At 31.4% G+C, this 14,423-nt stretch overlaps 1 protein-coding gene across 4 annotated transcripts in view; it reads right to left on the bottom strand.

Annotated features, from left to right (window-relative positions):
• The window catches only part of LOC134700613 (5'-3' exoribonuclease 1-like), a 49,022-nt gene that overhangs the window by 24,977 nt on the left and 9,622 nt on the right, over positions 1 to 14,423 (bottom strand). For 3 of the 4 annotated variants that reach the window (XM_063561983.1, XM_063561986.1, XM_063561985.1), the window contains 12 exons: positions 12,865 to 12,952; positions 12,104 to 12,272; positions 10,789 to 10,856; positions 7,370 to 7,468; positions 6,291 to 6,384; positions 5,354 to 5,471; positions 4,724 to 4,813; positions 4,047 to 4,203; positions 3,626 to 3,745; positions 2,818 to 2,987; positions 1,880 to 2,006; positions 793 to 897 (listed from right to left, as the gene is read on the bottom strand). In XM_063561983.1, coding sequence (XP_063418053.1) covers positions 793 to 897; positions 1,880 to 2,006; positions 2,818 to 2,987; positions 3,626 to 3,745; positions 4,047 to 4,203; positions 4,724 to 4,813; positions 5,354 to 5,471; positions 6,291 to 6,384; positions 7,370 to 7,468; positions 10,789 to 10,856; positions 12,104 to 12,272; positions 12,865 to 12,952 — 1,405 coding nt within the window. The remainder of the gene's footprint in view (positions 1 to 792; positions 898 to 1,879; positions 2,007 to 2,817; positions 2,988 to 3,625; positions 3,746 to 4,046; positions 4,204 to 4,723; positions 4,814 to 5,353; positions 5,472 to 6,290; positions 6,385 to 7,369; positions 7,469 to 10,788; positions 10,857 to 12,103; positions 12,273 to 12,864; positions 12,953 to 14,423) is intronic. The other variant, XM_063561984.1, reaches the window with a different exon arrangement.

Here is a 14,423-nt window from a genome sequence, read left to right as displayed (position 1 = left end):
GTTTCTTGTTATTTGACTTTCTTTAAACTCTTTCGAAAATATCAAATAGAATTTTATTTAAAGATTCTTTAAACTCTTTAAGAAAATATTAAAAAGAATTTTATCTGAAGATTAATCAACATTTTTGTTATTTGACTTTCTTTTAGCTCTTTAAGGAAACTTTTATAAACAAAAATATTTACAAATATTCAACATTGAAATAGAGAAAAAATCATGTTAAAATACAAAATATATATCATGCAAGTCATTCCAGTCAAATTTATGTTTGAATGTTAGACATGCAACAAAATACATGAAGTGGAATAACTAAAGAGTTATCTCCTATTGGTGGAACATTTTGCCATACTAGACAAAATATGCCCCAATACATTCTGAGGTCTTCTACAAGGAACACTTGTCTATTTCCTTCACCAAGTGATTATGATTTAATGAATAACTAGGCATAACAAAACATACATGCAAGGACATTCATCTTGCTCACCATAAAGGTTTCCAAACAATAATGTAAATTTTCCAAATTCAGTGATTTTTGGGATTTTTTCTTCGAATTTACAAAACAGCAATGTTTATTTGTTTTATATGTTGAAAAGCTAGCAATTTCTGTTCTATCTTTATTACTATAACATTTAAGTCTGTATGTAATATTGTTCTGGCAAAAAATATATCTTTGATACCTAATTTTGTTTGACAATTGAAGCAGGTATAACATTTTTTATTCAATAAATTTAATTTTGACAAGATGATGTCTGTACAACAAAGACACAACGTATGATGGATGATATAATGACTTGCCCTGGGGCTTACACGGTCCTCGTCAGAGCCAAGAATCTGTAACATCATGTTCTCTCCCTTACTACACATCTGGAACACTTTCACGTTACATTTCTTCAAAAAAGCCTGAAAATAGATGAAAAGAAAAAAAAATTGTTGAGAAATTTCTTATTTCAAGGATTGCAAAAGTAAACATATGTTCCTCTAGATCTGTGTTTTTCTATGCGCTAGTATAACACTTTGAAACAACACTAGTGTCTTGTCTACCACAGAAGTTGGTATATCAAACAATTGTTTACACTTTCAATTCAATCAAAGTCCATCTTAGAAGTTGTTTGAGTGCTTGTCTATCAATGATGACCATATGATGTTGAAAATATTATTAAATAACTGTGTTGCTAGGTTGCTGTCGCATAACCATTTACCCTATCTCTTTATCTTTTATTTAAATCATATTTTATTCATACTGACCGTGCAAGGGCTGTATAGTCAGTCAAGGTCGTTAAAAAAATCCATTTGTTGTATCTTTTATTAGTCTTTATGACTTTTCAAATTCATTCTATCTGTTCTTATTGAAACATCTGATGAAGTTTTAATTTATTTTGCATTAAATCTATTCCTCTGACATTGACTTAAAGTATGAGAAATATGTTTCATAGTAGGAAACCCTGCAGGCCCGTAGCCAGGAATTTCCAAAGGGGGGTTCGTTGGGCTCACAAACTCGACTTTAAAATTCGCAATTCGAACAGAACATTGACTTTAACAGTGCTTATTTCTTTTCAAGGGGGGTTCGTCCGAACCCCCCCTGGTTACGGGTATACCCTGGGTAATATACATCTGACCTATACAGTATGAGGAATATGTTTCATAGTAGGAAATCCTGGTTAATCTACATCTGACTAGTATACATATTTGTTTAGGGGCCAGCTGGAGGACTCCTCTGGATGTGTGAGTTTCTCACTGCATTGAAGACCAATTGGTGGCCTTCAGCTATTGTCTGCTCTTTGACATATTCCCCATTTCCATTCTCAATTTTATCTTAACATAGTATGAGAAATATTTTTTATAGTAGGGAATTCTAGGTAATATACATCTGACTTTGACTTACAGTATGAGGAATATGTTTCATAGTAGGGAATCCTGGGTAATATACATCTAATTTGCATTCAGGTAAAAGTCCTTTAATCAGCATTCCCTTCTCCACATAGAAATCTTCCATATAAACTTCTGTTATACTGAAAGGGAATAGAATAATCATGTAAAAATCGCATCAACTTTCACTCTACATTATTCTTTGTCATACAACCTATTTTAGCTATGTTCATAGTCATAGGGTCATTATATTTCATGTTAACTATCACTTTTTTAATTATTAGGCTGTACTTTTCTGTATTTTTATTCCATGAAAACCTTATATGAAAATTCCTAAATTCAGGCACTACTTTAGTACAGGTGAGTAAAAGTACTGGTTACCGTCACCTATAAAATGGCTTGTACATACTGTGGATTCATAAATACTTGTTGGATACAAATTATCATGGATTACTTGGGTACTGGGAAACCACGAATTTTGAATATTCAACAAACTACAATTTTCTAAAGGAATGTATGTAGACTTGGTTAAAACCACTAAATTAGATATTCACGGATTTGCAAGTTTTCCTCAAACCACGAAAAATTGGTATCCACAGTTGTATATAAAATACCACATTATCAAAGATTGTGTATTAAACAGATACATCATGTTAAGGAGGGGTATTTGCAAAAAAAACAGTAGTGAGAATGTTAAATTTCGAGAGCCGTAAATACCCCTCAAGAACATGATATATCTGTTTAATTACACCAAATGTTAATTTTTAAAAACGCATTGATGATCATGACGTTACAAGCATCCAGTCATATAGAGTATTTTTTGGCAAATACCACGGCAGCGAACAGATTCAATTGGTGAAATCAAATAACTCTGGAGACTTGTACAGATTAATTCAGCAGTCATCTAAAAACAACAAAATATATTATTTTTTATAAGAATCCTGGACTACTTACTGAGCAAAGTTGACTCCTAAGTCAGGGAACACCCCAGGCATTGAGGACTGGTATGGGCCTTGGTCTTCAATTGTATATTCATATAAAATACAGGGTCCATGTTTATTTCTGGCCTTTTCCCGATCTGTTAATCTGTTTTCAACATCTTTCATAGCTCTAATCAATCTAACCTATGAAGTTAGAGCAGTAAATTAGAAATTCCACATCAATTTCAGTACATAAACCAAAGCAATAAAAACTAATGCTGGCAAATTTTCTTCCTGCCCCAATAATGTGCTTTAAATGTAATGTATTCTATCTAAATATATCTATTAAAACAATTGTTTGATATTGATCAAAATATTGCTAAGTAAAAAAATATTGTTTCAGGTTAATTTGCCTTCAATTCACATGAATTCAACCTCACAAATATTTGTTTTAGTTTCTAACATCTCTATAAGATTTCTTGGTAAAATAGAAATGGTAAATTGCACAAAATAATTTTCATAAGTTGTATGGTTTTGTTTGTAATAGCAGTAATTCACACGCAAAGATATTTTAACATGTATTAATCTTGTTGATGAAGTCAAATAAGAAATGAAAAATATCAAAATTATGACGCCTTTCCATGGATAATAAATATTTTGAAAAACATTTATCAAAAAAATATGCACAAATTATGACTTATATGAAGAGTTGTCTCATTGGCACTTATACCACATCTCTTATATCAAGATTATCATGTGCACATAACCATCTTTCCATCAGAAGATTTCAACATAATTAGTACATATATATATTAGTGAGTGATTGATCTGGTATCCTTTACCTCTTCTATGAAAGGGATTAACACAACTGCCTCCCATTCTTGTTGTTTGTCATTTAAATCTGTTTGAAAATTGACAGGATAGAAGTCAATAATGGGTGAATCTTCATTTAACATCAGAGGCTGAAAATTAAAAGATAAATGTAAGTATTTTTGTTTTATATTCGTCTAGTCCATGGGCATACTTTGTAAAAACTTTGTTAACTGTTTATTAAAACTATACATTTAATTTTTTTTTTACTAGATGGGTTATCGGTTCAAACACATAAAACAAGAGGCTGTCACAACGACAGCAAACCGGATTTATTAACATTTAACATATTAAAATTTTAAAAGCTTTGGTTGAACGGTTCATGAGTAAATGCACGGACAACATTTGGTTGCCGCCAGCCTGCCCGACTGCCCGCCGTACATCCTCCCTTACCTGATATGCTGCAGGAAGCAGATCTTTACTGGCAGCAGGAAGTACAGCCATTAACTGTTGGAATGGAAAAAATGGTCTCCCAAGGTCAAAATCAATCACAAGGTCACTAAAGTTAGTGATATCACTTATGTAAGGTGCATAATGATGAGGATAAAACCTGAAATCAAAATAAATACAAAAATAAGTTTGCCAATGAAAACTTTTCACCAGGGACAAAATGATGTAACCCTGTGGTGTTCAATAATGAGTAAAACCCATACAACAAAGCACACTATTAAAGCTGTTCTATAAGCTTAAATCAAATTAAATATTATTTCAGTATAAATCATACAAACTATTAATAAACTTTAAAAAAAAATCAAGATCAAAGTCTAAGGTGAGAACAATGCACAATTTCATCTTTTTTTCTACAACTTACACAAACTAAAGTCTGGAAAGTGTCACATGAAAATGTCTCATTCCATTCTGATTTAATGAATGAAATCCTCCAAATAACAGATGTATTTTCTAACTCTGATTTCATTTTCAATGCGTTAAAATCAAATCAAACTTTCTTGAAATATTTGACAAGGGACAAATATAACCATATCAGGCTGAATAGGTTAAAGAGTGTCCATTCTTGGTGAACGTACACTTTGAAGCCACTGCTTTTTAAGGTCAAAATAATCTATACATACCAACTCCATGATGGTACACCTTCATAATAATACATTAAAATCCATTGTATAGCTCTGACATAGCCTTCAGCTTGGTCTTTTAAAACCTCTCTGAAAAAAAATGATTACTAAATGTTATACACTTGTCTTCTTATTTCAATAAGCATTAAAAGTGAATAATATGTACTGTGGATTTCATTATTTTGGCAAAGTCAGCATAAATTCCTTTAGAAAAAATTGTAATTCATTGAACATTTAAATGTGTGTTGTCATTATACTAGCCGTTTTGGGTCCTGAAGTTTTGACAATGTACTTAATATAATTTAATGTTAATAAGAGCAATTTCATAAAAAGTGTCACTAAATTTAAAATTCAAAATTCTTTATGTAAAACAATAGTGCACCTTAATTTAAATGTGTTGGTGGTACTCCTATGATTAATAAATGTTCTGCCCCAAGAAGACACATAGCCCTGATGCGAAGATAAGTAAAATGTGTATTGAACCAATATGAATGTCTGAAATTTTCTACATGAATTTCCTGAAATGTTTTAAGTTTTGATTTGTAGAACATCTTACTTTATATCATATGCAGCTGTTAGTATGAACATCTTGAAAAATATCATTCTTTTTTTTATTGATGAAAAACTTACGGAGTAACAGTTTCAAATTCCATTTTTGTTTGATAATAATTTCTTTTATGCAATAAAAATTCTTCATCAAATGTGTCTACATTTTCTTCATCTTCTTCTGCTGTATTCGTCTGTTCTTCTACAATAATGATAAAAATATCCCATTAAAACTTGTCTATTTTCTTCATGAAGAGAAAATATTTCTTGTATCGATATCACAATGACCAGCATAATAAAAAGATTTGGAATTGATTATTGATACTACAAATACCTTATTGTTGGATTGACATACCATACAATGTGATACCTAATTGTGACATTTTCATTGGCTTTTCTGTAAGAATTTCTACATTGTAGGCTAATTAAATCTATACCCAGTACAATATTTTCCTGTGAATTTAAAAAATTGATGTAAAAACTGAATTCTTTTCTTTATCATATAGGTGTAATACCACCATTGATTTCCCCCTATTAGTCTTTGTTAAATTTGCACTTTTCAAAAAATTGTGAAGAATTTATCTTTGTTTCAAATAAAGAAATACTTGGCATTAGTAAAGTTTTATCCTGTCCAGTTCTATAGAAAAAGTTTCACATAACATTTCATTGCATATAAGAAAATAACCATCATTGGAAGTTAACCAATCAAATGTCTCCCCTTATTCTATCTGTGTACAAGGTTTAGTCACCATGTAACCTCAAGATTACAAAATTTTCTATAGAAATCACAAATAAAAAATAATGGTGTTTTGAAATACCCAAGACATATGTTTATGACACAGAAATAGTTTTACTGCAATAAAATGTAGGATTAATTACCTACAACGGTCAAATTCAAGGGAATATTTTTTTAGACCTACTTTCGTATGCAACCGGATGTGACGTACCATGATTTGGTGGTATTACACCTATAGATTCCTATATAGTTTTATAACAGCAAGGTGTTTAATTTTGTATTTACCTGAGTGTGCACCTGGTCCAGCACCAAATAAAGCCTCATCTCCAACTTCTTCTTTACCTATTGCTGAAAACTGATTATGTACAGGAACTGATGGCTAAAAATAAAAATATAGATAATTATAATATAATTTGCATATTAAGGAAAACTTAAATATGATTGGCCGAGAAGGCTTCATTTGTGAATAATTACCTTGTTTACTGTCAGATAGAACTGTACTACTTTTTGTTACCAATGTTAACATGATGGGGGCAATAACACTAACCAGCTTGACCTTACAAATTTATTTATTTCTTTTTATAATGGCCGTTTGCTCTGCTTTTTATGCATTTTTTAATATATCTGCCATTAAATGCTAGTGCTTATATTTATTTATTTATTGTTTTTATGCTTTTAGTCTGTTATATTTTATGATCTCAAGTGACTTGCTGATTCCCCTGTTTCAATGCACTTAGAGGCGCTTGCCATACGAACTTTGACTCTGGAGGCTCACAAATCAAATAGAGTTGCTTTCATTATATTGCATGTTTTTTTAGTTTTATTTGGTAGTACCGTATAGCGGGTTATTTTGGCGGGTGTAAAATTTCGCGATATTCATTGAACAAGGTATACGAAATATTTTGGCGGTTATTATTTTGGCGGATTAAAAACTTGTATTCATACCTTTGTAAGTACACCTTTAATTTGGCGGAACTTATTTTGGCGATTTTGTTCTATCCGCGAAAATAAGCGAAAATTTGCACCCCGCGAAAATAACCCGCTATACGGTATTTGCATGATGCTGCATGATTTTTATGTGATAGTCGATTAAAGAGCTCACCAGAGCTCATGTTTTCTCTGTTATTATGTATATATATGCAGACTCTAAATAAAATTTACTTACTTACTTACTTACTTACAAAATATCTATTTAAATTTGTATTCATTGTAAAATGAGAAAATAAAATGGAAGACATTTATTTGAAAGAAAAAAATATAATTTAGAAAGTTTATTTTTTTAGAGAAAAAATGCCACACTTCCAAAATAAATGTGATGAATTAAAAAAAAATGGCTATGAATTTCTTTTCTTTCTAAATCTGACCTTGAGTCTGACTGGTGTACTCTCTGTATGATTTTGTTGTCTTTTGCCTTCCAACCATTTTAAGTCTGTATACATATCTGTAAACTTTTCAATATCAAACTGCAAGATAAATCAAAATATGATTATAAATACTATTATTACTCATTTATTAGTAGTAATAAACTGTTATCACAGAGATATGTCTCGCCTTTTTGTAATTTTGGCAATGAATTGTGCCAATTAATGCTAATACAATTGCAAACCAAATATCAATGACCTACCACAAGTGGATCCCCATAAATTGACCTAATCACAAACTAATACATGTAATGTAAGCAAACCAATCAAAGTCAATAGACCATGACTGAGGGGGCGGAGCCAAATAATCTCCATGACAACGAGATGTGACAATGCTAATACATCTGCATACCAATAATCATTGATGTACCACAAGTGGATCTCCATAAACTGACCTAATCACAAAGTAATACATGTAAAGTAAGCAAACCATTCAAAGTCAATAGACCATGACTGAGGGGGCAGAACCACAAAATCTCCATGGCAAGGAGATGTGGCAATGGTAATACATCTGCATACCAATTATCATTGACATACCACTAGTGGATCCCCATAAAACTGAGCTAATCACAAACTCACTGTGCTTAAACGGCCGTGGGTAACTTAAGTTACCCACAGCCCAATATGGCGGACTCTAAATTTGTTGAGATGATAGTTGATACGAAATCTACTTTTGGCAGCGTTTTTCATGATCTATTTAAATATTGATAGGATTTTTGAATAAAGAAATCACTTACCATCACTACATTTTCAATTTTGACTTCACTTTAGCGCAAGGCCAATATTTAAAAAGTGCATAAGATGTCCGTAACTTATAAGTCAAAAATAATCAGAGTGTCCGTAACTTTATTTTCGGATGTGGGTAACTTTTTTTTTCAAAATTGTAAGATTAACAATTTCAACACTTAAAGGACAATAAACACTATCAAACCCCTTAATTATTACATAGATTTATACAATAACGATATGCTTCAAACTAAACAAGAGAAAACAGCAAACCAGAGTGTCACGGATTTTCCGTTAAATTTTTAAAAAATGTTCCCGGGATAAAGCGGGACCTGACGGTACGGCGAAATTAATCCAACATTCCTCTAGCCTAATAGATTGTTCATTGATGAGTCCTTGGCCTGTGTAGCCGCGGAAAAAAATTGATATCCTTTCCTTTAAATGACGTTGTTGATTGTGAGAAAAAAATGCCAATATCTACGGAGAAGATGGAAGGCTATATTGTTGATCAGGGGTCAGTTTATTATAGCAATAAAGGTAGATTTAAAATAGTCTAAAAGTTTCATTGACCTCAGGGATTCAATAAGATCGGGTAGCAAATCATACATATCTTCTTTAGAGGTTTGGGCTGATTCATCTATGTATTTCTGCTAAGGATTGACCTCCGAACTTGTTCTCTTAAGGTGATTTTCATATGTTCACTATTAATGTAATTTCTACAGATGGAAATGGTGAGATCCGTACAATTTTCTACATAAGAAAATACCTGTACCATCAGGAAAATCGCAGTTGTTATCCATTTGGTTGAGCTTTGGATTTTTCCATTTGATAAGGGACTTTCCTTTTTGAATTTTCTTCAGAGTTCAGTATTTTTGTAATTTTACTTTTTAATGTCTGTACCAAGGCAGGAATATGACCGTTGTTTTCCATTCATTTGGAGTGTTAAATTGAACTTTTGGCTTTGCCATTCCATAAACATGATAAAGAACTTCCAGTTTGAATATTCGTAGGAGTTCGGTATTTTTGTTATTTATCGTTTCTTTTTTTAAATAGTTACATCCATGAATAAAGATTTTTTGAAAGTTACTGACATCATGCTGAAGTTACGGACATCCCTATTGGTATAAGGAAAAAAGTTACGGACAAGTTGTTTTGAAGTTACGGACATCATCAGTGATTTGGCAAATCGTGCTGTAATCGTTTATTTTGAAGTAACAAGCCACGTTTTACATTGCAGAGTTTCCCTAAAAGATTTAATTAACTTTTTAATTACCGAACATTTCTTTTGTATTTATGGTATTGTAATTATATAGGAGCAAACTTCCTAACCGAAGCCAGGCGGCTCCATCTTGGGCTGTGGGTAACTGGTAACTTAAGTTACCCACGGCCGTTTAAGCACAGTGAAACTAATACATTGTTGACGCCGTTGACGTCGCCGGAAACAGCATACCTATGTCTCGCTTTTTGACTCCGTCAAGGCGAGACAAAAACAATATTTCTTTTATTGAGAAATCTAAAGAAACAAGAATGTGTCCATAGTATATGGATGCCCCACTTGCACTATCATTTTCTATGTTCAGTGAAATGTGAGATTTGGGTCAAAGCTCTTATTTGGATATTAGAAAGATCTTATCATACTGTACTAAGTTTCAAAAACTCTAACTCTAACCTGATGTGGGACAGACAAACAAACGTACAAATGAACAAACAAACAACAAACAGATGCAGATAGCAAAAACCAAAATGCCCCTAGGTGGGGCATGAAAACTACATTTAGACTGTGAAAGCAGCTTGTTCACTCTAATCTATACATGTTTTTTACATTATTTATAACCAAATTACACAACATTACCAGTCTTCTGTCCAACTCCAAGGGCTGTCATTCTTTCAAAAGTAAGTTCACACAGAACAAGATATGAACATATTTCATTGTAATACACACAATTGTACACTTTTGAACCATCTGCTTAAGCTTTATATTTACAGCCAAAACATAAAGAAAAAACTTTAATACCCTCCCAAATACATTTAAATGGAAAAGCCCAACAAAATCCTAAAAGGAAAATTTTGCATAACACAACCTCATAACAAAACATAAAGATCTAAAAGCTAATGCACAATTCCATTTAACCATAAACCAACAATCAACAAAATAAAACAAGTGAAGCTGCAAGCTACTGCTCACTGATGATACCCCCTACGCAAGGGACTAATTTTAATAGTGTAAAAATATGTAAGTGTTTGTTAAACAGGAAGTTGTCGAGTGATGAATCTGAAAACAAATCACACGGTAAAGCAGACTTACATTTAATAACCCTGAAATTAAATTTCAGAAATTCTTGTTTTGTAGTTCCTGAGAAAAATGTGAAGAAAATTTTCAACTTGGCTATCAGACAAAAATTTCAACTTGGCTATTAGTTGTAAAATAATACAAGTGTTGGATAAACAGGAAGTTGTTGAGTGATGAATCTGAAAATGCATGGGATGGATGGACTCACAGACTGACGGATGGGTGCATGGACAGACAGAGCGGGGGTATAATAATAACAGTGAAAACACTAGCAATGCTCCAGACAAGAAACAACACACTAATCTGTCAGACAAAAAACTGAAATAACAGCTACTGTGTGAATTACCTTTTTCAATTCTTCCATGTACTTTGCAAATCTTGGTACATTCAAATGTCCACCTTCATTTAAATACCCTGAAAAAAATGGTCAATCATTTATTTTTTGTACATTTTTCGGAATTATAACTGCAGCCCACACCCATCCCCTTTCTAAGTAGTCCAACTTTATAACACTGTAACATATATTTGTGAAATTGACAAGAACAAAAAAGATTTACATACAAAAAAATACAAAAATAATAACATAGTAATCACTGTACATCATAGTAAATACAAGTTTGTGTGATTAGTTACTGATTACATATGGTTTGTGTGATAACACATGGTTTGTGTGATTAAATATGGTTTTTGTGATTATACACGATTTGAGTGATTACACATGGTTTGTGTGATTATATGTGTTTTTTTGTGATTTTACATGATTTGTGTGATTATATGTGGTTTTTGTGATTATATGTGGTTTTTGTGATTACACATGGTTTGTGTGATTATATGTGGTTTTTGTGATTATATGTGGTTTTTGTGATTACACATGGTTTGTGTGATTATATGTGTTTTTTTGTGATTATACATGATTAATGTGATTATATGTGGTTTTTGTGATTATACATGATTTGTGTGATTATATGTGTTTTTTTGTGATTATACATGATTTGTGTGATTACACATGGTTTGTGTGATTATATGTGGTTTGTGTGATTACATGTGGTTTGTGTGATAGCACATGGTTTGTGTTATTACACATTGTTTGTGTGATTATATGTGGTTTTTTGTGATTATACATGATTTGTGTGATTACACATGGTTTGTGTGATTATATGTGGTTTGTGTGATTATATGTGGTTTGTGTGATTATATGTGGTTTGTGTGATAGCACATGGTTTGTGTTATTACACATTGTTTGTGTGATTATATGTGGTTTGTGTGATAGCACATGGTTTGTGTTATTACACAATGTTTGTGTGATAATATATGGTTTGTCTGATTATACATGGTTTGTGTGATTATATTTGGTTTGTGTGATTATATGTGGTTTGTGTGATAGCACATGGTTTGTGTGATAGCACATGGTTTTTGTGATTATACATGGGTTGTGTGATTATATGTGGTTTGTGTGATAGCACATGGTTTGTGTTATTACACATTGTTTGTGTGATTACCCTGAGTGTTTCGATTACACATATTTTTTGTAATTGCACCTGGATATCAAATATATTTTTCATATCTATGAATCAATCCTTACAATATCTCACTGTAATTAAATTACTATTACACCCAAAGCTAAAATTAAAATCTCCCATTAAAGCAAAATCTTTTGATACCTCCACATTCTGGTAGGATGTTCATGTAAGTTTTCCACAGTAAGGGGAGAGCATCATGTCTGATATGTAGATGTGGAAGATTTGGGATAAAATCGTTGCCGACTAGAAATCCCATCAGTACCCAATCATCTATAATAGCCTCTACGTCATAACCAAATGGTAACTTCCCCTGAAATGTCAATCAAAATATGTTACAAAAATTATTCAATAACTGATAAACTGAACAAATTACAAAATAAACGAAAGCTACAATCAGTATACATAAACAAAATGGTTGGTTAATCTGTATGCATTCAAAAGTATCTTTATTAATATTGTGCTCAAGAGTCTCATTTCATTGACAATTTTAAATAGCATTATCTATTAACATGAAAAGTACTTAACTGTCTTTATAAAATGAATATATGATTTGCAGCAAATTATTTTTCCTTTTATGCCAAACAAAAGTAATTTTACATATATCTGGTGTTTCTCTCATGTGGAAATCGTTTCTCTTGGTGTTTTATTTTTTGTTTCATTGCTGTATTGTGCTGTTGCCATTGCTATATACTCAATATTCATAAAATAGTTGTTAAGTCTTTAAAATCGAAGTCTAAACAATTTCTAACCAATTAATAACATTTCAAGTTTGATCTAAATTACATATAAACAACAACAAACCTTAAAAGTCCTTAAATTCAAAGTCTAAATATTCTCTAAACAACTACAAACCTTTAAGTCCTTAAGTTCAAAGTCTAAATATTCTCTAAACAACTACAAACCTTTAAGTCCTTAAATTCAAAGTCTAAATATTCTCTAAATAAGGATAGATGCAATAAATGAAATGTTGTTTCTTCTGGTGTTGCTGGTCTGAAATAAAAATAAAAGTTAAACAAGGTTGAACATATAGCTACTCACTGTATTGGTACTTCTGTGTAAAATATCACTACATAAAAATTTAATGTTTACATTTTGTTATACACATAACTGAACTATCATGAAAAACTTCCATTAGACAAGATGGACTGGTTGTGTAAATGTTGGAGATTATTAACATACCTGTCAACCTGTGACGATGAAAATGCAGGTCATGACCTGCATTGAAGAATCAAATCTCAGGTCATAACGCGTACGAACTTTTTCGAGCTGAATTTCAGTATTAATGGTACATTTTCTTATTATGTATATGGAAAATACCAAAACATCAATGCATGTTCACTTGGTTAAGTCATTTTATTCTAATTAATTATTATTTCATTGCACTTTTAAAGATTTTAATAAATTTGTGTAATACAGTTGTATGTTCTTTACTTTTTGCAATTATCAGATACTAGAATTTTTTTTCAATTGTAATTTAAAATGTTTGAGACTATTGGCTCACACTGAAAATCTGAACAAAGTAGGAAATTAGACTAAGATAAAATATAGTTATACAGTTAAAGCAGTATAAATGTAAAAAATAATTTTCAACTTTTTTTTTTTTTAAATTGTATAAAAGTATTAAAATAATGAAAAGTTATTTTTCAAAATGTATTTGAATTCTAATTTTTTTATCATTTTATCTTTTTCACCCATAAAACGTAAATATAAGGAATAATTTTGAATGGTGACAAATTAGGGGAAGTAACTCTAACTCTATTTGTAAACAAATGTAGAGCAGTTTATTTACGACCTAAAGCTAAGGTAATTGGTGTTAATTAACAGTGTGTTTGACACCAAAGCTGTCAAGTAAAGCCATGCACTTAATGGGTCACTTAAATTGACAGTTTACATAGCTAGATGAACTTCCTGTTCATGGAAGAATTACGAATTTGCCGGTATTTCAAAAGAATATTACTTATTAAATCAATCGCAAGGCTAAGAAATACGGGTGAAATCGGGTCATTTTTGGAATTCCCGGGTGATTTCAATGACCCGGCGGGTGTCCCGGGTGATCCCTCAGAATTGTGAAAATCTCGGGTCACACCCGCAGAAAACGGGTCAGTTGACTGGTATGTATTAATGATATATAAAAAATAACCATTCTTTATTAGCATATTTGCATTTAATTTGGTGTAGTTAAAGTACATTAATATGAGGCCCACAGGTGTTGACTCAAAACATTTTTTCTGGTGATAAAAGTTTATTTACATCCAAGCAGGAGAAGTGTCAAATAAGGTTCATTTTTAAAGCCCAATAAACTCTTCTGTATTTCTTTTTGTACTAAGATGTGAAGTTGTCTTTAAAATGTTTAAAATCCTGTCTTATTCTTGGCGCTGCTTTCTTAAATTTCATACTTAAAATCCATTAAAAAATACTTTTTCAGTTAGTCAAATACAATTTGGTATTTTCTGATATGAGT

This window comes from Mytilus trossulus, unplaced genomic scaffold (genome assembly GCF_036588685.1).
Source record: "Mytilus trossulus isolate FHL-02 unplaced genomic scaffold, PNRI_Mtr1.1.1.hap1 h1tg000164l___fragment_2___debris__unscaffolded, whole genome shotgun sequence".
NCBI classification, from domain to species: Eukaryota; Metazoa; Mollusca; class Bivalvia; order Mytilida; family Mytilidae; genus Mytilus; species Mytilus trossulus.
The sequence above is the reverse complement of the archived record's forward strand: the minus strand, read 5'-3'. Positions and strand labels throughout refer to the sequence as shown.